This window comes from Pseudophryne corroboree, chromosome 1 (genome assembly GCF_028390025.1).
Source record: "Pseudophryne corroboree isolate aPseCor3 chromosome 1, aPseCor3.hap2, whole genome shotgun sequence".
Classification (NCBI taxonomy): domain Eukaryota; kingdom Metazoa; phylum Chordata; class Amphibia; order Anura; family Myobatrachidae; genus Pseudophryne; species Pseudophryne corroboree.
Genome location: NC_086444.1, coordinates 966236106 through 966263592, shown reverse-complemented (window position 1 = coordinate 966263592; position 27487 = coordinate 966236106). Strand labels below are relative to the sequence as shown.

The 27487-nt window shown below is 40.9% G+C and overlaps 1 protein-coding gene across 5 annotated transcripts in view; it reads left to right on the top strand.

Moving 5' to 3' along the window:
- GRIA2 (glutamate ionotropic receptor AMPA type subunit 2) overlaps positions 1-27487 on the top strand; it is a 325307-nt gene that overhangs the window by 88447 nt on the left and 209373 nt on the right. For all 5 annotated transcript variants that reach the window (XM_063920481.1, XM_063920482.1, XM_063920483.1 and 2 more), the window contains exon 3: positions 24852-25091. In XM_063920481.1, coding sequence (XP_063776551.1) covers positions 24852-25091 — 240 coding nt within the window. The remainder of the gene's footprint in view (positions 1-24851; positions 25092-27487) is intronic.

Here is a 27487-nt window from a genome sequence, read left to right as displayed (position 1 = left end):
TTAATTGACATAGGTTCCTGTTTAAAGGTTCTACTGTTTTGTAACTAATTAATCATAGACTGAATTGAGAAAAAAAATCTTAGTGCTGGAGGTTTTTTTGGATAACCCAAAGAGCATAACATACCGTAATGTAAATATGATATTCTACACTAGCTCTAACATTAATTAACTATATTACAGTAGCTGAATTTTGTGGCTTATGTCACACAATGTTTATTTTTAATATTAAATATTAATATTTTGCAAATGTCTTTTATATTTATCTAAATAGACACATAATGCATTTATAATGCAGTAAAATCTCATTATTCCACATGTAAATGTCCTCATAAAATAATATCAAAACTCACATAGACTTACACCACATAATATTGTTTGCATTGTGTGCATGCTTTTATTTACTGCTTGACTGATTATGTTAAAGCAACAATCCCATGAAATATTATATATTTTTTCTATAAATCACTGGCAGGCTATGAGAAGAATGTTGAGTTCTAACATTTCCCATTGTTTGTTATTTTTCAATGAATCAATGATTTATGATTCTGGACTACCATGGCAACCACAGGCACATGATGTAGTGAGCTTTTCTGGGCTCTGTCTGCACCAGGGGTGGGGAACCATTGGCCCTCCAGCTGTTGTTGAACTATACATACCAGCATGCCCTACTACAATTTTGCTATTTGGCCATGTGAAAACTGTTGTAGGGTATGCTGGGATGTGTTGTTCAACAAAAGCTGGAGGGCCAAAGATTTCCCATCCCTGGTCTACACTGTGACATCATTCCTTTCATTTCATTGCTGAGAGCTTTGAGCCTCTGTATAGCAGTCTGTAGCCAATGTTTTCTAACAAGCAAGATTTAAAAAAATGTTTACTTATTTGTATTAAGACAGCTAAGAATAATCGATGCATGCTAAGTGGCACATTTATCAACGAGTGATGAAACTTGTTGTGTATGATAAAACTCATTGCGTATGATAAATGGTGCTCCAGCCAATCAGCTTTCAACTGTCGTTTTTCAAACACATGGCAGTTAGGAGCTGAACACATGACAGATGGGTATCGTAGAGGAAGGGCTAACCGCACAGGATTCTTGTAATGACTTACAATTAGAATAACCCCTTTTTGCCACGTTTGTTTGTGCTATAAGCATCCAAAATTCAAGCCAGGGGGAGCTACCATTCCACAAACAGATTAATTACAGAAATATAAAAGCCTAGGTACACACTATACAATTGTCTGGCAGATAATCTACCAGATCTAGGTGGTTAGAATGAAAATTTGGAAATGGATGAGAGCAAATGGCAATCGACCCAAAAACTGCAAAATGGCCAAAAACAGTTGTTCATCCAAGTTGGTTACATTTGTGTGTAACCAATTTGTATGAAGCACGGGTTTTGTTAGTTTTCCAGTGTTTGGGAGCAAATGGTCGATTGCCATTTGCTCTTATCCATTACCAGATTTTCATTCCAACCAGCTAGATCTGGCAGATTGTCTGCCAGATAATTGTATAGTGTGTACCACTGACGTGCGGTGGGGTGAGGCAGGTGAGTCTTTACTGTCATACTAACGTTTGCACCAGAGTTTTGACTGTATAAAGTATATAAAAAATACAAAGAATATGTTAGAAATATCTTCTTTGCATTATTCTAATAATTTTTATAGCCAAAACTCTGGAGTAAAAAGTCTATGGCAGGGGAGGCAGTGCCTCACCTGCCTATCTTTTCCGCACATCTCTGTTGAAAACTCACCAAATTTCCAGTCGTTTATACTGCTGCACCTGTGTATAATGCCCAGATGTACGCTTTGGCTCATAAATTGCATGTATATCTGGCTCTGGGGCTAGCCCGTGCCTCCTGAGCTATTTAGCTCACGGCACGTCCCTGGTGTGTACCTAGCTTAAGGCAAGAATTTGTATTGAATGGTGCACAAATTGACATGTAGATAAAATATAACTTTTCATTTTTAAGTAACAGTTGGGAGCTGATTTGCTGGAGCATCATTTATCACACACAATGGGTAGAATTCAATTGTTTGAAAAGTCGGTTGGGTGTCTTTTTCCCCTGTCTATTAGATAGGAAAAAACAGACACCCAACTGACTTTTCAAACAATTGAATACCCCCCAATGAGTTTATCAATCACAATTAATTTTCTCACTCGTTGATAAATGAGCCCCTTAAAATGGAAGCGGAGGGAGTATATGACTGGTCATCCCGGCCACATACCCCTTTTAATTCACCACACAGCCTTAGTTTTTGGTTGAAATTGAGAGACAAATCGCAGAACTCTGTGAAAAACAGCTGTGTGTAGCAGCCCCCAGGGTTCTGATGAAGTGCTAGGCATTTCTAATTGGATCAGAGAATTCTCAGGTGCGCTTATTCGTGCGAAGTCTGCAAATTCCATGAAACAAACATGCATTCACAGTCTCGCACCTACAGTAACTAGATTTACCCCTTAAAATCATACTATGCATATTCATTGTCTTTGAATTTTGTTTACACATAATAATTTGCTAATTAAAGAAATAAGGTGGAATTTATCTATTGCCATTTTGTAAAATTTTGGCCTTTTGGTGTTATTTTGGATAAGTATAAAATTACCCAATTTATCAATGCAAAGCCACAGAGAACACTGTGCCCTAGTAATAGTTTTATAATGTTTTCTGTGCCCATTTCATGTATGCAGAATCATATGCAGCATATATACTGTATTTATTATGTGGGCACTTTATTTCTATTCACATATGTGGATCCTTCATTTATTTAAATAATATTTGTGGGTACTTTATACATAAAAATAACAGTATTCCCCATGGAAATGAATATATGTGATCCCATAATTTATTAGAAGAATACAATTATTTGCACCATATTATGAATAACAATAAATGTCCACTAATATTTTCTGTTGTTTACTGTAGTGTAATTTGTTTTGATTTTCTTTTCTTGATCTGACACTGCAAAATTTGTTTAATTAAATTAGAAATTTGTAACACACACACATGGATCAAAGGGTTGACAGTCAGAAGGTCAACAATGTCTAGCTCAACACCACATTGTCGACATGCACAAGGTCGGTATGGTCAAAAGGTTGAAAGGTCGACTTGGAACTGGCTGACGCATGAAAAGTTCATCATGAGTTTTTGATGGTCTTTTGGTGTCAAAATGTTGCTTCCAACACGTGGACACCTAATTAATGCGCCATGTCTCCTTGCATGGCTTGCTTCGCTTGGCTCAGGTTATCGTTCTCAGTTGTAGTCCACATGGATGGTAAAGTATGAAAATGTCCTAAATCGGGAAAAATGTCGACCATATGCTGTGTCGACCATTGTCATGTTGACCATTTGAACCTGTGAACCTTTTGACCACATTGACCGTATGCATGTTAACCATATGCATGTCGATCTATTGCTTGTCAACCGCTCAACTGTCAACCTAGATCCAGATACCAATACAAATGGAGTCAACTGTGCAGAATGAGACAGGAGCAGCTTAAGCAGTGTGGTATCACCAACCCACCAAATACGAAGCAACAAACAACAATCCATAGAAGCCCGTCCTATTGGAATAATCCCAACTAAACAGTCCCAATTACTGTACATATTCAAACTTGATGTCTTTTTAGGGATCCCAAACATCTTCACAAAGAAGGAAATATTTCATGTGTGGATAAACGATAATTAGGGAAGATGAAAGATGTTAGAATCTTACTCACATTCCCAGTTCTTGTAATTTTTCAGATCATCTTGGACCACCCCTTATGGGTACTGGAATCCAGTGAATTTCATTGCCTCCAAATGAAAACATTATGGCTCTTCATAGTTGTACTGTATTTAATCGTTAAAATTCCAAAGCCATACAAACAATGAAACAGTAGCAAAATATCCACCAGATAGGTATACTGTAGGAACTGCACACTGGATAATAAGGGAAAAAGGGGCACGTCATGGTACAGTAAAATGTCTGATGGTGAATCCCAGGAAACAAGGTGCCTCCACTGTTAATATGTCCTTAAACCGCCCAGCCAGTTGACTGCAGCAACCTTATCTTCCACAGACATATTATGACTTTTAAGCCCATATCCTGTCTGAGGTGCAGAAGATTTCCCCCCCCCCCCCCCCCACACACCTCTTGCCTGCGGGTGTGGAGGCATTTGAGGGGGTGTCACTTTTAAAAAGGAAGGGCTCCTTCAAAAGGGGTTGGGTACTGATTAGGACACCCACTGAGCATCTGCCGGCCCTGGGTGCTTGTCAGCATCAGCGCTTGCTGCAGTCCATATCATATTGGTTCCAGCTACAAGTAGGTAGTGTGCCATCTCCCACTCACATAATAACACAGTCAAAATGGGCAAGCACTTTATTAAGTCATGGAATTTCAGGGTATTTTGTAATGTCTATTTTTTTTATTTTTTTGCAATAAGGGATATATAGTTTACAATACACAAGTTTTAATGTGGAACACAATAAATAGCTTTTTATAAGGACATTTTTTATCTCCAGGTATCTTTCACATTTACTTGAATAATTGTAACAATTTCAAACTGACACATCTACTCTCCAAATACATATTAAGTAAATGCCTTGAGAATAACAGTAATACAGAAAACTGCAGTACATATTCCCAGTGACCATATAAGTAAATTAAATGGCTGGTGCGTTTGTTTGGATTTAACTATATGACATACTGTATATGAAAGCACATATTTAGCTATTGTGGCTTAAGCCCTAAATCAGCTTACCTGGGGTTCCGAATCTCATCATTGCAAGTGTGTATGGAGTATGTCCTCTGTCATGCTGCTATTGTACTGTTCAATGCAAGGGAAAAAGATAAAGGGAATGGTTACAGCGAAAACAAAAGACCTTTGTGGGAAAACCTGCCCTAGTATTGGAATGGGAGGCATTTGTTATGCCGGCTATCGGGATCCCGGCACTCAGCATACCGTACTCAGCAAACATACTGTACTGTGTTAGTGAACATTTGTTTCATTATTCAATGAAATTCCAGGTGCTGGAGTAAGCATGTATTTGTGAAGTGTGATACTTCAACTAGCTGTTACATTACTAATTACTTACCAATGGTATGGCATCATTGCACTGCAACCTGTTCTACCATCTGTAGCTGATTATGGGTGGAAGTATAATAGAGATCAGCTGCCAGTAATCTGACCTTCATTTCTGCATCTACTGTAAAAACAATACATCAAGGTTTAGAATTATAAAGCTATATACTGTAATACTTTGTATGTTGTTTTGTTATCTCAACTGAATTTATGACATACAGTAGCACAGCTTAGCATCAGCTCTGAAAATGACAATCACTGCTTCAGATATAACTTTCAGATAAAATGATCATGAACGATAAACTACAGTATACCATGTTCTGTCTGTAGAGATGCAGGGGAAAATATGGTATACTGTAGCTGCTGTTTTCCTATCCAGCTCACAGTCATTTCAATGGACAAAACAAAGTAGGGTACTGACTGGTCATTATTCTGGTAACATTATAAACTACTGAAATCCTGTCCTAGTAACCTTTTTCGTGTAATTTTGCCCTGGGATTCGAGGCATAGAGTATATGAAACCCTACTGATACCGTGTTACATTCACTATGGGATGTAATCAAAAGGCCAACAATGACAATGGGGGTTATTCAGCTTGGATTGCAGATTCTGCGGAAAAGCAGAATATGCAATCCTTTCGTATGCTGGGGGCCGCCCATCGCAGGACAAGGCCACCCAGCATGCTGAATGTCCTGCCCAGCGGCTGCAACGGCAATTTAAAAGCGGTTGCAGCATCTGTGGATGACCCCTGCCTCTGCAGCCCAGTTGCAAAGGCAGACGGGCCACTGTAATTTTTTTCATTGGAGCCGCCCCGAAAATGCAGACACCCTGCCCCCCTGTTTTACAGGCGCTTCCCCCGCAACGGTCCGTCACCGCTTGCGATCGCGTTAACTGTGATGCGTGTGCACGTTTGTGCCGGGAACGGGGAAATAGTGGTCATGGTTGCGACCTGAATAACCCCTAATGACGACATTCATAATGTCAACACCACAATGTAAATAGTTATGCTGTCGACATTGTCAAAAGGGGGCTATGGTTAGACTACAGCGGGTGGGGGGTTTGGTTACGTACTAGAGTTAGGGTTAGGGATTAAGGTTAGGTATAGTGGAGAAATACTCACCCGAATGCCGGAAGACTGGAGGACTGACCTGTAAGTACACAGTCACATGACTGCCGGGAACTGGAAGATGCTACTGGAGCCGATGCAGCCAGTGACCGATAGGTAACTGCTAGTCCACCAGGAAGAATGTTTTGACACCAGGAATGATATTTTGACATTCTAACATGTCAATATTTCATCACTCTCTGCTGCCTACATCACTGTATACAGTGATCACTGTCATTGTCTATATGACACCCCTTTACGTGGAGTACTCAGATGTAGTATTGGTCACCTCTTAGCTCTCCTCTACTCTGACTAAGGTGGGGGTATGGTATCCATGACCTGCAAGGCCCCCAAATACACAGATAAAGAAAATGTATTCGCCAAACCATCTCGTGATGAAAGAACAAGAAAACTTTACTTACACTTCTCCATATCCTCCAGCAAAGTAAGCGCAAAGATTACAAGCTCTACTTCACCAACTTCCACCAGCACAATACTTGCAGCAGATGGTAAATGCTGTATATATTAACTTTGACGGATGCAAAAGATTAGTTAAATTTTCCACCCTACATGAACACCTGATAAACAGTCGTTCGCATATGACACAAACGTTCAAAGTTGATTGCACATCGTCTTAAAGCCCATGGGAGACTCCTAGGGGTATATTTACTAAAGTGTGGGTTTACAGAAGTGGACATGTTGCCCATAGCAACCTATCAGATTCCACTTATTTATCTAGTACCTTCTTGAAGATAATAGATAGAATCTGGTTGTTATGGGCAACATCTCCACTTCTATAAATCCACACTTTAGTAAATATACTCTCTAATGTGCAGCATATCCCCTAACACAGGGTCCGTCTTATCTTTCATCACCCTGCATACACCTTTTTCAGGCTTTCCACTGTCCATGGACCCTCAATATCTGAAATGCTATCAAAATTATAAAGATCTTTAACCCCATTCATTGCTGTGCTACAGTTACTGGGGGTTCTTCAATAGGAGTCCCCTCTAGCCATGCTGACATCATAAAGAGACCCCTTCCCCCCTCACTATGAGAACTGTTCTCAGGGGCTAATAAGTACAGAATCAGCAATACATAACACATGGTGGCACACAACCTCTCAGACACAGGTGTCTCTCACCGATCTTCCACTGTGACACTAGGCAGCACTCCCCCTCAGATCATCTGCAAGGGTATCTCTCCTGCTATGGAGACTTTCTCATTGTCTCTAGTTGCAGTCTCATTATGTATGCAGCACTTCTTCCGTCTCTTTCTTACAGATATAGACTTCTTATTATTGGGCCCTTGTCTGTAGGAACCTCCCCTTCTAAAATAATAGGGCAATTTCAGGTCTTCTCACATAGTGCCCTCTTTAGTAGTGCCACTTAAACACATAATGCGCACAGTAGTAGCACCACATATACACATAATGCCCGCAGTAGTATCGCCCCTTATACACATAGGGGGTTATTCAGGTTTGTTAGCAAACCAAAATATCACACTGATGGGCAAAACCATGTTGCACTGCAGGTGGGGCAGATGTAGCATATGCAGAGAGATTTAGATTTGGATGGGGTGTGTTCAAACTGAAATCTAAATTGCAGCGTACAAATAAAGCAGCCAGGATTTACCATGCTAACAAACCTGAATAAGGCCCATAATGCCCACACTAGTAGCACCACTTACACACATAATGCCCATAGTAGTAGTGCCACCTATACATAATGCCCACCTAAGTAGTGCCCCTTATACACAAAATTCCCACAGTAGTGGTGCAGCTTATACACATAATGCCCAAGTAGTAGTGCTGCTTATACACATAATGCCCACAGCAGTAGTGCCCCTTACACATAATGCCCACAGTAGTATGCCCCTTACACATAATGCCCACAGTAGTAGTGCCCCTTATGCTCAAAATGCCCACAGTAGTAGTGCTGCTTATACACATAATGTCCACAGTAGTTTTGCTGCTTATGCACATAATGTCCACAGTAGTAGTGCCCCTTCTCTTTTATGGGGCTAATTGAATGTGGTTCCTGTCTTATAGAAGGCTTCCCGCTTTTTACACAGGTCTTTTGCTTATTGGGCTTTGAACCCTTTAAACTGTTTGTGCTCTCATAGCAGTGCCACGCATGAGAACATCAGAGTATCTCAGGACTTCCCATCCCAAAACTCAAGTGTAAAATGGGCGACTCTTACTCAGACGCAGGTAACCTGACTGAAAAGCATGTCATCACATCCACTGCATGAATACGCCCTCTTGTATTGCACTGCACAGCTGTGCAGGTTGCCTCTCTCTGTCCTCAAGGTGACCGACTTTGTTCTTTAAGAACTGCACATCCTCTTCTCTCTGTGGGCCTAATTCAGACCTGATCACTCCTCTGCGATTTTGCAGAGGTCTGCGATCAGATAGTAGCCACCCATTGAGAGTGAAATCCTGCTCCATGCAAGTGTGCAAATGCATGCGTACGCCGTGCGAAAAACTTCGCCAGACAGCGGGCATCTGCAAATCCATTTGCAACTCACTCACCATCTAATGATTTTTCCAGGACTAACTCCTACAGTGCAATACAAACAGACTGATCGGGGCTGGAGCTGGCATCATGCACCTGGCCTGAAAACGCTTGGGAATGCCTGCATTTTTTCTGACACACCCAGAAAATGGTCAGTTACCACCCACAAACGTCCACTTCCTGTCAATCACTTTGCATACGCTTAGTGATCTAAATTTTCGCACCATTCTGTCGCTCTTTGGGCTCGCGCATGTGCATTGCGGTGCATACACATCCGCAGTCATTCTGTAATCGGCTAAGGTGCGATTTCGCTCAACAGCAATCAGGTCTGAATTAGGCCTTATGATAGCAAGCAGATTAATGTGGTTTTTTTTTCACTTTTAGTGAAAGTCTGTAGCTTTCAGCACCCAGGGCCATAAAAATTAATGCTACTTACCTTTCTAGGCATATGGTGGGGGGGGGGGGCGACAATGCTTGTTCTTACATTGGTGTTTTAAAGCTGGATAGACTGTGACATAAAAGTACAGCCCCACACTTCTAGCTTATCATGAATATTGAGGCAGCTTCATGGGAAGAATTTGCAGAATAACGCTTCTCTATGTCACTGGCCAGTGCACACTGAAGACTCTGCATATGCATTATAAATATTGAATGAGTCACGTAATGTCTACCATTGGTGCCCTAGGCGACTGCCTACTGTAGATTGGCAGCGCTTGAGTTGTCAGCACCCATGTTAGCAGTGGCTCTTGAGTTTGCTACCTACTGTATACTGTTTTGCTGTCTGTCAGCTCCACATGTTGCCTCCTTCTCTATCCAAAGTGTTGTAATACCTATCATGTTTAGTAATAACACATTAGAAACTCTGCTTTGCAACATTTTGCATCACTGAAATTTCTCACTCTAGGTCTCCATCTGAATTATCTATCTCAGCAATTGTGGGTTTTACCTGCTTCCAAATAATAATATTATTTTACTATAAAGTGCCACAGCTTTCTTCAGATACTAAACTTGTAAACTGAGTAACACGATAACAAATATACATTGTAACAAATATGAGCATAATAATGACATATAATAAATAATACTGACACATACCAATTGGCTGACATAGTGGACATACTGTAGGTCCTAGGGGAGAAAAACATTAGTAGGGAACTTATATTTGGAAAAAGGAGTCGGGTAATGGGAAGATATAGGGTTGAGGGAAGCACTTAAAACAATGACTGTTGGGGCATAGTCTAATAAAATGAATGAGAACATTCCATGGGTTGGGGACAATGCAGGCAAAATCTTGTAAGCAGGGAGGTGGTGATCAGTGGAATGGAAAGGCAGCAGTCACCGGCTGACTGGAGATGATGGGAGGAATTTTGGAGGGAAATGAAGTTGGAGATATATTAGGAAGAGAAAAGTAAGATCTTTCAAGGTCAGAAGTTATAACTGGATCTTATAGGAGACAGGGAGACAGTGAATGGATTGACAGAGAGGGGAAGCAGAGACAGAGTGGTGTGAAAGAAAGATAAGTCTATCAGCAGCATTAAGGAGAGTTTAGAGAGGAGAGAGGTGGTTGAGGGGAAGACCAGAGAGAAGATTGTAATTGTCAATACAAGAGATAATGAGGGAGTAGACAAGTCTTTTGGTGGCATTGAGGGAGAGGAAGGATCAAATTCTGGTGATATTCCAGAGATGGAAACAACAGAAGTGTGTCAGTAACTATGAGGAGTAAATGAATATGTGGAATCAAGGGTGACATCCCGGTAGCAGACTTGATGAACTGAGTAGATGGTGGAGTTGTAAATAATGATGGTGAGATGGGGAGAGTTGGAGATAGAAGAAGGATGAAAGAGTTCAGATGAAGCACTAGTTGAGTACTGAAGACCGAAAGAGCTGATAAGTTCACCAATTGAGGACATGTAGCGTGAAGAGAGTTGGGGGCCTAAGACTAAACCATGAGAGACAACTTCAGGTAAAGGAAGTGGGGTTAGGAGGAGAAGGAGGTTGAGATGGAGAGAGAGTGATTTGAGAGATAGGAGAATAAAAACACAAGAGAGGACGTGTCAGTAAGACCAAGTGAAGCAAGCGGAGAAGATCTTATAGATCTCACTTGAGGCCACTGAACTCCTTTTTTCTTTGTTTCTTTCATTTGGCTCTTGAGGTGGATCCAGATTGCCTACAACAGTATACATTCTGTTGTAGCTGTGACTTTCTGCTATTATTTAGGTTGATCCACTGTAACTGCCAGTAGCTTTCTTAATGTTTTTGATTTTCCTAAATACATAGATGCCATCCATATCTAAAAATGCAAGTGAATTTTACAATGGTAACTGTATATCACAAACAGACACACATCCAAAGGTTGTTATTAGTTAAATACATTTTCTTAGCCTTGATTGGGATGATCTTCCAAGAATTAGCTCCTACTACTTGGGGAATACCACATAGGATATTTTGTGGATCCAGAGTGAAGGGGGGTACAATACACATGGAGAGATCCGTGCTTAAATTCTAAGAAATCTGACTAGAATGCTTAGAAATTAAGGGGGTAATTCAGACCTAATAGCTACCAAGCGATTTTTACACTGCTGCGATCAGATAGTCACCGCCTACAGGGGAAGTGTATTTTAGCTGTGCAAGTGTGCGAACGCATGTGTAGCAGAACTGTACAAACTGATTTTGTGCAGTCTCTGCGCAGCCCAGGACTTACTCAGCCACTGCGATCACATCAGCCTGTCCAGGACCGGAATTGACGTCAGGAACCCTCCCTGCTAATGCATGGACACACCTGCGTTTTTCGTCACTCCCTGAAAATGGTCAGTTGACATCCACAAACGCCTTCTTCCTATCAATCTCCTTGCGATCGCACAAACCCATCGCTGAGCGGTTATCCGCTTTGTACACATGTGACGCACGTGTGCATTGCGGTGCATGCGCTGTTTGTTCCTGATCACCCGCTGTGCGAAAACGCACAGCAGTGATCAGGTCTGAATTACCCCCTAAGCACGGATCTCTCCGTGTGTATTTCCCACAGCGATAGCCCCGCGTTTCGCTATCGTCAGTACTAGATTGTTGGCACAACACCCCCCCCCCCCTACACACACTCAGCACACATTGCGATGTGTGCTGAGCAGGGGAGGTGTGTGCTCAGCATTCTGTTCTAGATCACTCAGCACACATCTGTGGGAAAATCTCACTAAGCACTACATATTATATCACTCCAGACACAATCTCAGAGGCTTCCTGACTGTGTTTATCTATACAGAACACTTGTACATAATCATCATTAATTACATTTAATTGCATTCTATAAAATACAAGTGATGAATTATAATTAGATTTTTACACAATTAGATTTTATCACCCCAGTACTATTTACAAGAAACATGCACTTATGAACTCAGAACAACAAAGGTTTGGTGTTTTGTGGTTTATGCCTTAAGCAGTTACAGAAAGACCACAGCCTCTAGCCTAACTGTGAAGCATCAGTCAGTAAATCTATTGCAATGAGTATTCTTACTATACATAGCGACTTCTCCGCATTAAGGCCCTCATTCCGAGTTGTTCGCTCGCAAACTGCTTTTAGCAGCTTTGCACACGCTAAGCCGCCGTCTACTGGGAGTGAATCTTAGCTTATCAAAATTGCGAACGAAAGATTAGCAAAATTGCGAATAGACACTTCTTAGCAGTTTCTGAGTAGCTCCAGACTTACTCGGCATCTGCGATCAGTTCAGTGCATGTCGTCCCTGGTTTGACGTCACAAACACACCCAGCGTTCGGCCAGACACTCCTCCGTTTCTCCAGCCACTCCCGCGTTTTTCCCAGAAACGGTAGCGTTTTTTCGCACACACCCATAAAACGGCCTGTTTCCGCCCAGAAACACCCACTTCCTGTCAATCACATTACGATCACCAGAACGAAGAAAAAACCTCGTAATGCCGTGAGTAAAATACCTAACTGCATAGCAAATTTACTTGGCGCAGTCGCAGTGCGAACATTGCGCATGCGCATTAGCGACTAATCGCTCCGCGAACAACTCGGAATGACCCCCTAAATTGTCCCTCTTGTAGTTCGGTGGTCTCTAGCTGTAACAGTGAGTAATGGAATCAATATTTTTGGCCCTTCCAATTTCCTTTTTTTTTTACCATTAATCCTTTTTCTCACTTTTATGGTTAAACTCTTTTTTACTTGACTGCACATTTTTGACACATTTGATAGAGATGTTTTATTGTGCCAAGTTATAGCCTCCTTGGAACACTATAAAACAACTGTCCAATTCAGCAAATTTAACTTGTCCACTTTTATGGTTTTCTTTTTCTTATTGTGGTTAACATCTCATTTCTACAAGTACATTTCCATTTTCAAATAACAAAGGGGGTAATTCAGACTGGATCGCTGCAGCGGCAACGATCGCAGTCTGAAGCCCTTTGTGGAGTGCGCACGTGCACCTCGGGAGGCCCAGTGAGATGCTAACAGCATCTCAGGGCTGCGATCGCCTCTGCTTGATTGACAGGCAGAGGCGGGAGGGGGCGTGCCAAAGGCATTAGAACGCCATTGGCGGGGCATGTCTGGAGCGTTGCAGGGGTGGGCCGCAGTGGTTGCGTAATGTCACACACGGCCGCTGCGACCTGGGACGCATCGGGTACTGTTTGTGCAGTTTGGCAAAGTCAGGAAGAATTTTTTTTCAATTGACTAGTTAGTATATAGATCAGAATGCGCAATCCAGTATTTAATGTATCTGCAAATGGCTACAGAATTTTTTTGTTAAATGTCTTTAATGTATCTACAATGGCCACATAATTTTTCTGCCTAAATGGTTTACATTCGCCGTTTTGGTACAAACAATAGGTAAAACCTGCAAGGGCTACAGTAGTTTAGGAAAGATAGCCAATTTTATAAGATTGGTCCTGCCTAAATAAGACCACTGCAAATGTTGCAAATCATCTAATTCCTTCAGCGCTGTATCTACATGTTTAACATTTACAGTATACAAGACATTTTTAGGAAAACGAAAACCCAAATCAGACATACGGGTCTCAGCCCATTGTAAGCTGCTCTTATCTAAACTGTCTCGATGGAGAGAAGTAATTAATGCCATTGCTGTAGATTTGGTATAATTAATTGTAAAACCCAAGTTTTTACAAAAATTGTCTAATTTAGAAAGCGGCGTTGAAGAGTGAGAATTGGATATAAAGAGAAGGTCATCAGCAAATGTAGAAACCTTAACTTCCATAGGACCAAAATAGATATCCTGAAAAAGGGTCCAAGACCGTAAAACACGTAAAAGGGGGTTTAAAGCAAGATTAGACAATAAATGAAATTAAGGACATTCCTGGTACCTCTAAACATTTGAATTGAATAACAGTCACACAAAAGGCCATTAACTAACATGTTTGTATGAGGAGAATCATAGAAATATTTAACTATATTAATAAAATGAGGACCGAACTCCTGTGACTGCAACACCGCATATAAATGGGGCCATAGAATTTTATCAAAAGTCTTTTCATCATCAAAGCTTAATAACATATTAGATGAAAGGCATTGGGTGGAAGAAGAATATAAAGTAGCAACGGCTAATCGTACATAACAAACTAAGGGCCTAATTCAGACCTGATCGCAGCAGCAAAGTTGTTTTCTAATGGGCAAAACAATGTGCACTGCAGGTGTGGCAGATATAACATGTGCAGAGAGTGTTAGATTTGGGTGGGTTATTTTGTTTCTGTGCAGGGTAAATACTGGCTGCTTTATTTTTACACTGCAATTTAGATTTCAGTTTAAACACACCCCACCCAAATCTAACTCTCTCTGCACATGTTATATTTGCCCTACCTGCAGTGCACATGGGGGGTAATTCCAAGTTGATCGCAGCAGGAATTTTGTTAGCAGTTGGGCAAAACCATGTGCACTGCAGGGGAGGCAGATTTAACATGTGCAGAGAGAGTTAGATTTGGGTGTGGTGTGTTCAATCTGCAATCTAATTTGCAGTGTAAAAATAAAGCAGCCAGTATTTACCCTGCACAGAAATAAAATAACCCACCCAAATCTATTTCTTTCTGCACATGTTATATCTACCTCCCCTGCAGTGCACATGGTTTTGCCCAACTGCTAACAAAATTCCTGCTACGATCAACTTGGCATTACCCCCATGGTTTTGCAAATTAGAGAACAATTTTGCTGCTGTGATCATGTCTGAATTAGGCCCTAAATTAATCCCATTTGATGTATAGATAAAAGGGAGGGGATTATGTAATATAACAAACATACACATTAAGAAACTACTAGAAACTATGGCAGCAACAGAGAGACTCCCAGAATCCTTAGCCACCTGACTTCAATGACTAGAATTTAAAGATTCCCCTTCATACAAATATTCCCATTTAGCACATTAGTATTAAATTTCCCACACAGCCACAGGCTTCACTGTAAAGTGTTGTAACCCCGCCTCCAGGCCGAACCAAATATCTGCTCCCTCCCCTCCTCGGTCTGCACCCAGGCCGCTCATGCTCAGAGGCAGCCAGACAGACAGGCAGCACCACAGCTTGGGTGTAGAGCCCGCTGGTGCTGGGCAGCAGATCCTGACTCCAATGCCTCCTCATCTCCCGAGCCAAGACAGATCAGCCTCCGCCTCCAGCTCAGGTGCCCCTGCTGCATGCTAGTGTTTGTTTTTATGAAAGGGGCGTGGCAACGGAGGTCCGTGGTTAGGCCCCGCCTCTGACTTTGCCTGTGCCTCTGTGGTTGTTTGTGTGTGCCCAGCCCTGCCTGCCACCTATGTGGGACCTGGAGGTACGTGTGTGTGTGTGTGTGTGTTGACTATAGAGGAAAGGCTGTGTGTGTGTGTGTGTTGACTGGGGGTAACAGGCTGTGTGTGTGTGTGCTTGTGTGTGTGGTGACTGTAGGGGGGTAACAGGCTGTGTGTGTAGTGACTGGGGGGTAACAGGCTGTGTGTGTGTGTGTGTGTGTGTGTGTGTGTGTGTGGTGACTGTAGGGGGGTAACAGGCTGTGTGTGTAGTGACTGGAGGGGTAACAGGCTGTGCGTGTGTGTAGTGACTGGGGGAGGTAACTGGCTGTGCGTGTGTGTAGTGACTGGGGGAGGTAACAGGCTGTGCGTGTGTGTAGTGACTGGGGGAGGTAACTGGCTGTGCGTGTGTGTAGTGACTGGGGGAGGTAACAGGCTGTGCGTGTGTGTAGTGACTGGTGGGGTAACAGGCTGTGTGTGTAGTGACTGGGGGGGGTAACAGGCTGTGCGTGTGTGTAGTGACTGGGGGGGTAACAGGCTGTGCGTGTGTGTAGTGACTGGGGCGGGTAACAGGCTGTGCGTGTGTGTAGTGACTGGGGGAGGTAACTGGCTGTGCGTGTGTGTAGTGACTGGGGGAGGTAACAGGCTGTGCGTGTGTGTAGTGACTGGTGGGGTAACAGGCTGTGCGTGTAGTGACTGGTGGAGTAACAGGCTGTGCGTGTAGTGACTGGTGGGGTAACAGGCTGTGCCTGTAGTAACTGGCGGAGGTAACAGGCTGTTCGTGTGTGTAGTGACTGGGGGGGGGTAACAGGCTGTGCATGTGTGTAGTGACTGGGGGGGTAGCAGGCTGTGCGTGTGTGTAGTGACTGGGGGGTAACAGGTTATGTGTGTGCGGTGACTGTAAGGGAGAGGCTGTGTGTGTAGTGACTGGGGGAGTAACAGGCTGTGCGTGTGTGTGGTGACGGGGTAACAGGCTGTGCGTGTGTGTGATGACGGGGTAACAGGCTGTGTGTGTGTGTGTATAGTGATTGGATACACCAGGCTGTGTGTGTGTATGTTTTTAATGGGGGGAACAGGCTGTGTGTGTGTGTGTGTGTGTGTGTGTGTGTGTGTGTGGGGGGGGGGGGTGACTGGAGGCACATGGGAACATCGTTTCTGCCACTTTTTTTTTTTCTTTAAACAGGGACCTGCGGCAGTGTGGTGCAATGAAGGGGCATGCAGCAGTACTGTCAGCGCAGTACTAGCAGGAGGAGGCGGTCCAGCCAATTCAGCCCCTCCTCTCACCGATGCTGTTTCTTGCACACAGCGCTGAAATGTCTAGTAACGGCACTGTGGCCCCTCCTCCATTTCCTTTGCTACCATCCCTTCCCACTTCCTTCAGAACAATGTACTGTATTCTTTTTTAGATACATTCAAGTGGCCTTCATTTTTCTTTGTCACCAGTCATGTGCTTGCCAACCTACTCCTTCAGGAAATAAAGACAAATGCAAAAACTGGCCTTTTATGTTGTACCCTCTTTTGTTTATTGGACTTATGTGTAGGTTCTTTTCTGCTGGAAAAGCTTATGTTTCCATATTGGGTTTTTCTAAAATATTTTTTATGTGTTTTAGAGTTTTGTGTTGATTAGGCTGTATAAAGTAAGCTGTGTTCTCATCATTACTATTTGACGGTTTGGCATTAAAAAAATAACTGTGAAGAGCTGGTGCTGTTTAGGCTCAGAGCAGCTGTGTAAGGAAGGCAATGTGCACACAAATGTTAATTTCCATTTCTCCTCTGCTCCATTTTTGACAGCTGAACACAAGAGATACAGAAGACCATTGATCTCTATGGAGAGATGCTGCTGCAGTGCACATGGCTGCTTTACCAATGCTGTGTTTACTGCGCAGGCATCTCTCAACAGAGAAGGAAGAATCATGTGAGCTAATCGATGTTTGTGTGCACAAATCCCTACTGTGTTACAGCTTTCACTTCCTCTACACAATTTTACATTGCTATCACACACACAAACAACAAAGTATCATTTCGCACGGAGCATACACTGGAATTTGAATTAGGTTCTCCATAAAGTCTCCTTGCTCCCGCTAAACTGTTTCCAAAAAACTATAGTAACACCCCACCCAATAGCTGATGTGTTTAATATAATCACAACACAGTGCATTACTTCATGGATCTCACCTTTCTATGACAGTTGTCACTATTGCGAGTTCAGTCTATTGATGACACAATGGTAAACTGCTCACTATTATTTCCTCCCCCCTGTCCAGCATTAACATAATCCATTCTTTTTGATTCCATTTGAAGAAGACAGATTACCTCTGGGATGACTCCTATTTTGTTAAATAAAGAGTATTCCAAAACTGTAGCAAAACAAGTTTCTGACCCTTCACCCCAGTTTGACCTGGATAAGGGAAATAGAGATGGTGCTCATATGATAATAGTAGAGTGTCCCTTTCTACCTCCACCAATCCTTGCTTTATGCCATCTCTTCTAATTTATGTAGGTGATGATGTGAAATTGGGGTACATCGTTAGCCCAGATTATTAGCATGCTGGCTAGACAGGTGAGGGGGATATTCAATTACCCGCACTAACTGTCAGGTGTAAAAGTATGGGCGGGGGGGCTATCTAATTGCCCCGCCGCGTGCCGCGGCTTTACGGTGATTTGTTTTACCTGCCTATGGCAGGCGAAGCAAAATCCCCGAAAACAGCCTCGTTTTCACTCGAAAAAGGGGCTGTTTCTACCGAAAACATACATGTTTCGCTGAACCTGCATGTTTTCGGGTGAAAAGGATGTTTTTACTGGGTGAAAAAACATTGATGAAACATCGAGAAATATCACACAAAGCTTCATCGGCGGAAATTAAATATCCCCCTTAGAGTGTTACCTTAGTTGTTTAGCCTAATAAAAATGCGTATTGCCAAAATAATTGTGTGAATGGGAAGTTTTTTTGTTTTGTTATTTTTCTTAACAGACTGTACTTACCAAAAGGGGACCTACCATAGAGCGTTTATGATACCTCCACAGAATAGATCATGATTATCTCACTGTAAAAAGAAATATCACATACACTTTCAGGTAGATATTATAACTAATTTATACAATGTTAAATAAAACTGGTAAACTAAAGCAAAAACACATACAACTACTAATTCTGTGGCATCATGAATCATGTGTGACATGCAGTGGTTTCTATTTATGTATTACTAACTTGTAAATATTCACTTCTACATACTGTATATCCAGGGGCGTATCTAGAGATGTGTGCAGGCTCTGTCAGGGCCCCCTCCTCTCTAGCCAGCAGCAGCGTTGTGACTCTGGGCACTAGGGTCCCTAGCGCTGTCCCAGAGTCTAGAGCGCATGTGCAGATCTCCGGGAAAATGGCATGGCGGCCATTTTCGCAGTGATTTTTCTACTGCGCATGTGCAGAACACTGGGAAAATGGCGCAGCGCCATTTTTCCAGTGGTTCCTGCAGCGCTGCTGCTTTGCCATGGGACTCCAGAGGGTAAGTATTACAAATAATAGGTGCAGGGTGTGCGGTGTAGGCCCCCATGGACCCCGCACACACTGCACTCATTATAAATACGCCAGTGTGTATATCATAACTTATTTATTATTTATTACATCAGAAAAATATAATGTTGACACGCAGAAGTGATGTTAAGCTTATTTTATTGTATGTAATACTGTAATAGATTAGGGGGGTACCCTATTAGCCATGTCAATTGTTTGTGTGGGCTATCAAATTATACCGTGTTTTTTCATGCAAAAAAATCACCCTTTTTTGTGCGGAAACACAGTGTCTGCAAAAAGACTTGGCACTATGTGTTTTCACGGCACTGAGTGGAGAATAAGGGCTTCTTATCTGGGATTTGGTAGGTGAAACTAAATCCCTGATAAGTGCCGGCATCGGGTCTAATAGCATAGCCCTGGGCGAATCAATTAGCTGCGGCTAATTGGATACCATCCTACTTCTTTTATTATCCTATGGGTGGGATGTAATTAAGTTCGGGTTTGGCGGACCATGGGATGCCGGACAAACTCAGATATTTTTTTATAGGGGCAATCATTTACAAGGCATGGTTTAGCTTGGTTTCATGGTTTAGCCCTGTAAATGATTGCCTCTTTAAAAAAACTTTGTAGTTCGGCCACCATCCCGCACGGCTGCCGTACTCGGACTTCATTACATCCCGCCCTATATTTGGTAATATGTTATTGTTCATTTGTTAAAACATTTCAGTTACTATACTGTATGTACTGTATATGTTCTGTATAGCTGATAGAAATGCCTAAATACAATAAAGCACATTTCTGTACCATCGTTTATTCAAACTTCATACATTATTTTGCAAAGGCTTTCCCTTACTTCACTTTATGAAGGACATAATGTCATGTATGTGTTTATTAAGCAGAGAACTGCTAAACTAAACTGAGAAATATTCATTACAATGTGCCAAAATTGTGGAATAAGATCGCAACTCCAATTTACTTTGTGGAACGTGCAATGGATTTAAATAAGAAAAATGTCACCAATGCATATGAAAGTATTTGTATGCTTTGCATTGGTAATAGTATTTTCACATACTTTCTTGTAAATCTAATTGTAAGTTGTAAATGACTCTAGAGCAAATGTAAGAGGTGTATTTATTTGTATGTACAGGCCAAGATCAATGCCACTGCCTTGATCTTGTATTCTGAGTCAGACTATGGGCCTGATTCAGGTTGAATTGCAAATTCTGCTAAATAGTATAATTTGCAATCCATGTGAATGCATGCTGGGGGCCGCCCATCGCAGGGAAAGGTCGCCCAGCATGTTGACCGCTGCCTCCCCCCTTTGATGAAGCAGAAATTGCGATTGCATCGCAATTACTGCTTTATCATATAAATTAAGGTTAACCACGGCCATGCCACGCCCCTGTTTCCACGACACCGCCCCTGTTTGCCCACCTCCACCCCCCGCAACGCTCCATCTAGGAAGTGGAACGTTGCCGCCCTGCGAACGTCTCTGCGTGGTTGACAGGCAGAGGCGATCTAATTTTCTGCAGCCCCCGCAGAAAATGCGGGCGCATGTGCAAGATGGGTGCTGCGCATATGCCTATATACTTTCAGCAATTTTTGCGGTTGGATCGCGATTATCAGCCCCATGATCATTTTCTGAATTCACAAATACTCTGAATTCACAAATACACAAATACTTTTCCTCTCTCAGACAACAACCGTATAACCTGCAAGCTCTACTCCATTACGTTAAACTCATTGACACTGAAGTCAACCAAGCCTCCTCAAACCTGCAGAAATATTAACAATATTCATTTTCAACAAATTTCTACCTCTCTGCAACAACTGCTCTCACCGATTTCTACATTCACCTCTCCTTAGACTTCTGTATCACACCTGAACCAAACTGTAGTAACAGTCCTTCACACTCTACGTATGCTTAGAGGTCAGCCGTGGCATTGTACATTAGCAAGACACCCACAAAAACTGTCACGTAAAGTAGAGCATCAATGGCATAAACCTTATTGTCCTGGCGAATTCCTCACATATACTGTAAGAATATCTACCACTCTTATCTTAATGCCTTGGACACTGCCAAACAATCATATTTCCAATCGCTCATCTCTGCTCGAGCCACTAACCCCAAGTGACTTTTTAATACATTTAAATCACTTCTTAACCCTCCCTAACCCAACCCACCAGCTACTATAAGTGCACAAGAACTTGCTTCCTACTTCAAGGACAAGATTGATAGGATCCAAAATGAAATGATACGTTCTACTCAATTCCCTACCAGAACCCTCTGGCACCTTCTATTTACTTGATCCCACAAATAAATACTATATATCAACACTTTTCTTATCCTCCTACTACACTACGTCTCCTCTTGATCCTACAGTATACTATCACAAATCAGTAAAACTCTGTCTCCTATGCTCATTCCAACCTTTGCTAAAATCTGTAATCTCTCTCTACTGGTATTTTTCCATCACTGTTCAAGCATGCAGTGATTACTCCCATTCTGAAAAAACACAATACTGAACCAAACTCTCTCTCTATCTACTGTCCCATATCTCAGCTCCCATGCCTTTCCAAGCTACTTGAGAGAATTGCTTACATTCATCTCACACACTTTTTTAACTTGCACAATTTATTGGACCCACTTCAGTCAGGCTTTCGTTCCCAACACACAGAGACAGCACTGACTAAAGTAGTGAATGATCTGGTTATTGCTGAGTCTAAAGTTCATTACTCACTTCTTATTCTTCTATATCTCTCTGCTGCTTTTGACACTGTTGACCTCTCTCTTTTCAAACACTGCAATCCCTAGGACTTCAGGACACAGCCCTTTCTTTGTTCTTATCCTACCTATCTAATCATTCTGTCAGTGTTCGCTTCTTTGATTCCACTTCCTTTTCGCTACCTCTATCAGTTGTAGTAACGCAAGGCTCAGTCTTAGGCCCTCTGCTTTTCTCCATCTATGCCACATCTCTTGGCAAACTAATCAGCTCCCTTGGATTTCATTATCATCTGTATGTGGATGATACTCAAATATACCTATCCACCCCAGATTTATCACCATTGGTACTGGTCCACGTCACTGAATGCTTTCTGACGTTTCATCTTGGATGTCTTCTCGCCATCTCAAACTTTATATTTCCAAAACAAAATTATTTTTCCACCGGCCAATAGTCCAGGGTGATTCAAAAGTCGCAGTACACCCTTTTGTTTCAAAAACTCTGCAGGAAATGGGAAAATTTAATATTCCAGTAAGGTATGGGTGAGGTTGGCTATCTTTTAGGGTATGTACTGAACATGGGTGCCATCTTGAAATTGGCCATCTTGAATCTAAGTCAGTTTTTTCAAATGGAGGGGGTCATGTAACATGTCAAACAACATTACAATTTGCTGAAAAGTTTATTGCTGCAGATTTGAAATAGCAGTTCTGATTCAAAAGTTACACTTTTTTATTGCAGGTAACTGCAGATGGCTTTGACAAAAGAGGAGAGAATTGATGTCATATTAATGTCTGGAGAATGAAGTTTCCATGTCATAGCTGCAGATTTTAACAACTGGCACCCAGAAAGACCTCCAATTTCACATTACACTGACAGGTCCCTAATTTCCAAATTCCGAGAAACTGGGACTGAAAAAGTGCTACTGACGAGACAACCTCAACAATCAATGGTTTTGGAATCCTTCGTGAAGAGCCAAAAGGATTCCAAAACCATTGTTGAGGTTGTCTTGTCAGTAGCACTTTTTGGGTGACCACTCCGTGACTTTTCAGCCACAGTACCAGTTTCTCGGAATTTGAAAATTAGGCACCTGACAGTGTTATGTGAAATTGGGGGTCTTTCTGGGTGCCGGTTGTTAAAATCTGCAGCTATGACACGGAAACTTTGTTCTCCAGACATCAAAATGACCTCAATTCTCTCCTCTTTTGTCAAAGCCATGTTCAGTTACATGCAACAAAAACCATGTTGTAACGTTTGAACCACAACTGCTATTTCAAATCTGTTTTCAGCAAATTCTGATCTTGTTTGACGTGTTACACGACCCCCTTTCCATTTGAAAAAACTGACTTAGATTCAAGATGGCCGATTTCAAGATGGCGCCCATGTTCAGTACATACCCTAAAAGATAGCCCACCTCACCCATACCTTACTGGAGTATTCCGTTTTCCTGATTTCTTGCACAGTTTTAAAACAAAAGGGTGTACTGCAACTTTTTAATCACTCTGTAGTTACCAACCTGATATCTCTATTACTGGTGATATCTTGACAATCAACTCTACCCCACAAGCTCACTGTCTAGGTGTCATCCTTGACTCTGAACTGTCCTTTGTTTGCCACATTCAATCTGTCTCTAAATACTGTTACATACATCTAAAAACATCCAAAATATGACCTTATCTTACACAAGACACTGCAAAAACTCTAATCCATGCTCTCATTATCTCCCGTATTGATTATTGCAATAGTCTTCTTACTGATCTTACAAAAAAAAAGACTAACCACTACAATCCATTTTGAGTGCAGCTGCAAGGCTGATCTCCTGGCTAGATGTTCATCATCTGCTGATCCACTCTGTCAATCCCTGCATTGGCTGCCTGTATTCTACCTTATTCAATATAAAATAATTTTACTTACATACAGACTATTAACCAAACTACACCAACATATATCTCTTCACTTATCTTAAAAAATATTCCAACTCGACCTCAGAGCTCTGCACAAGATCTGCATTTCTCATCCACACGCATTACTCGCTCCCATTTATGATTGTTGAACTTCTTTCGGGCTGCACCCTCTCTGTGGAATACCCTCCTATGCACAGTAAGATCTTCTCTAGTCTCCAAACCTCCAAGCATTCCCTTAAAACTCACCTCTTCAGGCAAGCTTATCAAATTCCAGAACTGCCCACATAACCTTCATAAATATTCATATCTAATACATCCCCTCTGCACAGTCCACTCATCCTCGCATACAGTATTTTTCAATTTGCCATCCTTCTGGCCTCTGGTCAACTTTGCTATGTGACTATATTATACAGCCCACCAAGAAATCCTGCAATACAGTATGACTTGACCATTATTCAATAGATAGCACCTATTTTCTTATAGATTGTAAGCTTGCAAGCAGGGTCTTCCTACCTCTGTGTCTTTCTGTTATTGCCCATTTATGTGTTATCATCGTTATTCCAATTATAAAACACAATGGAATTTGCTTCACTATATAAGAAATTGATAACAATAAATATTTGCTTTATTTCTAAAAACATTATGTAATATAAGTGCCATAAATTTCCTAAATACGGGACAAAGACTCGGCGGATTTGAAAGCACCACTTACTAAATTTATCCTTTAGTCCTCTAATTTCGATGGTTTATGTTCACATTTGTTGTTTGAAATGTAAAATATATGCATTCTTTTTCTAAATATATTATGAGATTGTTTATCTGGTAGCTCTTAATCCTGAAATTTGTAAAAACAAGACATTTGTGATAAAAATGCTGCACACAGAGACTTGGGGGTTGATGACTCAAGCAGTGAAAGTAGTCGAGAAGTGGACCAGTGAAGAAGTTGCCCATTGCAGCCAATCAGCTTGTAGCTATTATGTATCAAGTATTTTCTATAAGATAATAGTTAGAAGTTTATTGGTTACTATGGGCAACTTCTCCACCCTTTTTACTCCTTGATACATCCACCGCTTGGTCTTCAAACGTCTTCTTCTACAGTTACTGTGAGGAGCAATGCTTTTAGGCCTGATGCTCCAAATTATGCAAAAGCCCCTTATTACATAGACTCTCCATAACAAGTGTTCTGTATAATAGATTTCATTGGTTTTGTGAATGTTTTTCTTTTTACTGTAATACTGCTATGCAAGTGTTATGATTATAGTGTAATTAACGCATGTACTGATGTCTTGTTATTTTTTCTTTGCAGTCTGCTCCCAGTTTTCAAGAGGAGTCTTTGCTATTTTTGGATTTTATGATAAGAAGTCTGTAAATACTATCACATCATTTTGCGGAACTCTTCATGTCTCCTTCATAACCCCAAGCTTTCCAACAGATGGTACCCATCCATTTGTTATTCAAATGAGGCCGGACCTCAAAGGAGCGCTTCTTAGTTTGATTGAATACTATCAGTGGGATAAATTTGCATATCTTTATGACAGCGATAGAGGTAAGTTTCAAGCTGTTTTGCTAGTAAAAAAAATAATTTACTTTTACAAATAATGTAAAACACAGAAAATATAAACCACACATTTTAGTTAAGCAACAGTGTATAGACCAGACTTCCTTAGAATGCAATTAAAACAAAAAAGAAAAGAAAAGAAAAGTAAATGAAAAAAAAGAAGTATGAACTATATGCACATTATATTTCTTTAAAAATTGTGTTGCAGAACGTTTACAGTATACTCTACTGTACTATACAATGTATTGTTAAATTTGGACATACTGTACACTGTAAATTGTGTCATAGAAATTACAGGACTCAAATGGTCAAACGATTATTTTTGACCGAAATGTTAAAGTTCTCTTTATGGAGAAAATAGGGCTTAGGATCAATTAAATGTAAGATTGTTAAATAAATAAAAAATAACAATCTTTTAAAAGATTTTTTTCCACGTACCATACGATATTTTGAATTAGGCCAAACAGTGATAACATCCCAAGTTTAATATTATGCATAAAAACACTTTAATGCTTAATCAATCATTCCTTTTAGAAAAAGGAAAACATTAGGGTTAATTAATGCTTATAAAATAGCAGCAAAAGAGTAGTTATTCATTTCACTTTCAGGCATAAAATGAACAAAATTCATCCATAGTAACTCTAATAACTTTGGTAAGGCCATAATACAAAGGAAATGCAATATTCTCCACCATGTATTTGTTTATTCACAGATGTCAGCCTATACACAGGCAGTCATGATGTTAAAAGGAAATGTCTAGATGTTAATGAAAAACCATTTCGTAAAGGTTACATTTATTAGAGATATTATTTTCAGCTTTAACAGCTTTCATAGTACGTAAAATAATTGGTGGATTAACAATTTTTTTCAGAATTTCATGCCAAAGTGCATCTCAAAAGCATTATGTATATGATTAAAGTTTTATAAATAATATACACAAAAGTTCTGCTGAATGGCTTTGTTCTCGTTAATATATAATTATCTTTTCTTTTTTTAAATTGTATTATGTTTAATGTACTGTATAATGATACATTCTGGTATATGGGACTGCAGAGTGTCCATGCACTCTGTGGAATATATAAGTCTTTGTAAAGAGGTAAGTGCTGCTTTGGTTGGTAACAGTACTGTAGTTGTGTTTATTATCTACCCCAAACTTTCCGTTCCTGCCATCTATAGGATGTGTTAGTCATTGGCTAAACCATTTAATAAATAGTAAAAAAGCGACAGTAATAGGCTGAAAAAAAAGACTAACCACTACAATCCATTTTGAGTGCAGCTGCAAGGCTGATCTCCTGGCTAGACGTTCATCATCTGCTGATCCACTCTGTCAGTCCCTGCATTGGCTGCCTGTATTCTACCTTATTCAATATAAAATAATTTTACTTACATACAGACTATTAACCAAACTACACCAACATATATCTCTTCACTTATCTTAAAACATATTCCAACTCGACCTCAGAGCTCTGCACAAGATCTGCATTTCTCATCCACACGCATTACTCGCTCCCATTTATGATTGTTGAACTTCTTTCGGGCTGCACCCTCTCTGTGGAATACCCTCCTATGCACAGTAAGATATTCTCTAGTCTCCAAACCTCCAAGCATGCCCTTAAAACTCACCTCTTCAGGCAAGCTTATCAAATTCCAGAACTGCCTACATAACCTTCATAAATATTCATATCTAATACAACCCCTCTGCACAGTCCACTCATCCTCACATACAGTATTTGTGTTTATTATCTACCCCAAACTTTCCGTTCCTGCCATCTATAGGATGTGTTGGTCATTGGCTAAACCATTTAATAAATAGTAAAAAAGCGACAGTAATAGGCTGCAAGAATACACTATTCACAAAAATAAAAAAGTATGACATCAGAATTAATTATAAGCAATGACATAAGAACTCAGTGTTTATATAATTGGTATTAGCAATTTACACATGAATTAGCATCTCATGTAATAATTCATATCTATTATTATATACTGTAGCATATGTATCCCTATTTACACAATTATTGTTTTATGTTATTTATATGATGTCACCAAGTGTCTGAAGTGCCATGCATGCAGTAGAATAAACAAACAAATAATACAATATAAAAACAAAAAGGGATCAAACAGATATTACAGGAGCAAAAATCAAACAGTGAAATAATTATACCACAAAATGAGATACAGTTATTAACAGGAACAAACGGTGACCCCATGTCTAGGAAGAACAGACAAAGGATCAGAGTCAATGACCGTAAGTGTTCTCTAGGAGACAGGAACAGTGTAGGGCAGCGGTTCTCAAACTGTGTCAAGGCACCCTGGGGTACCTTGGGACACTTGCAGGGGGGCCTTGGATTGGTGGTCCAGGACCAATTCAAATTATTAATGGT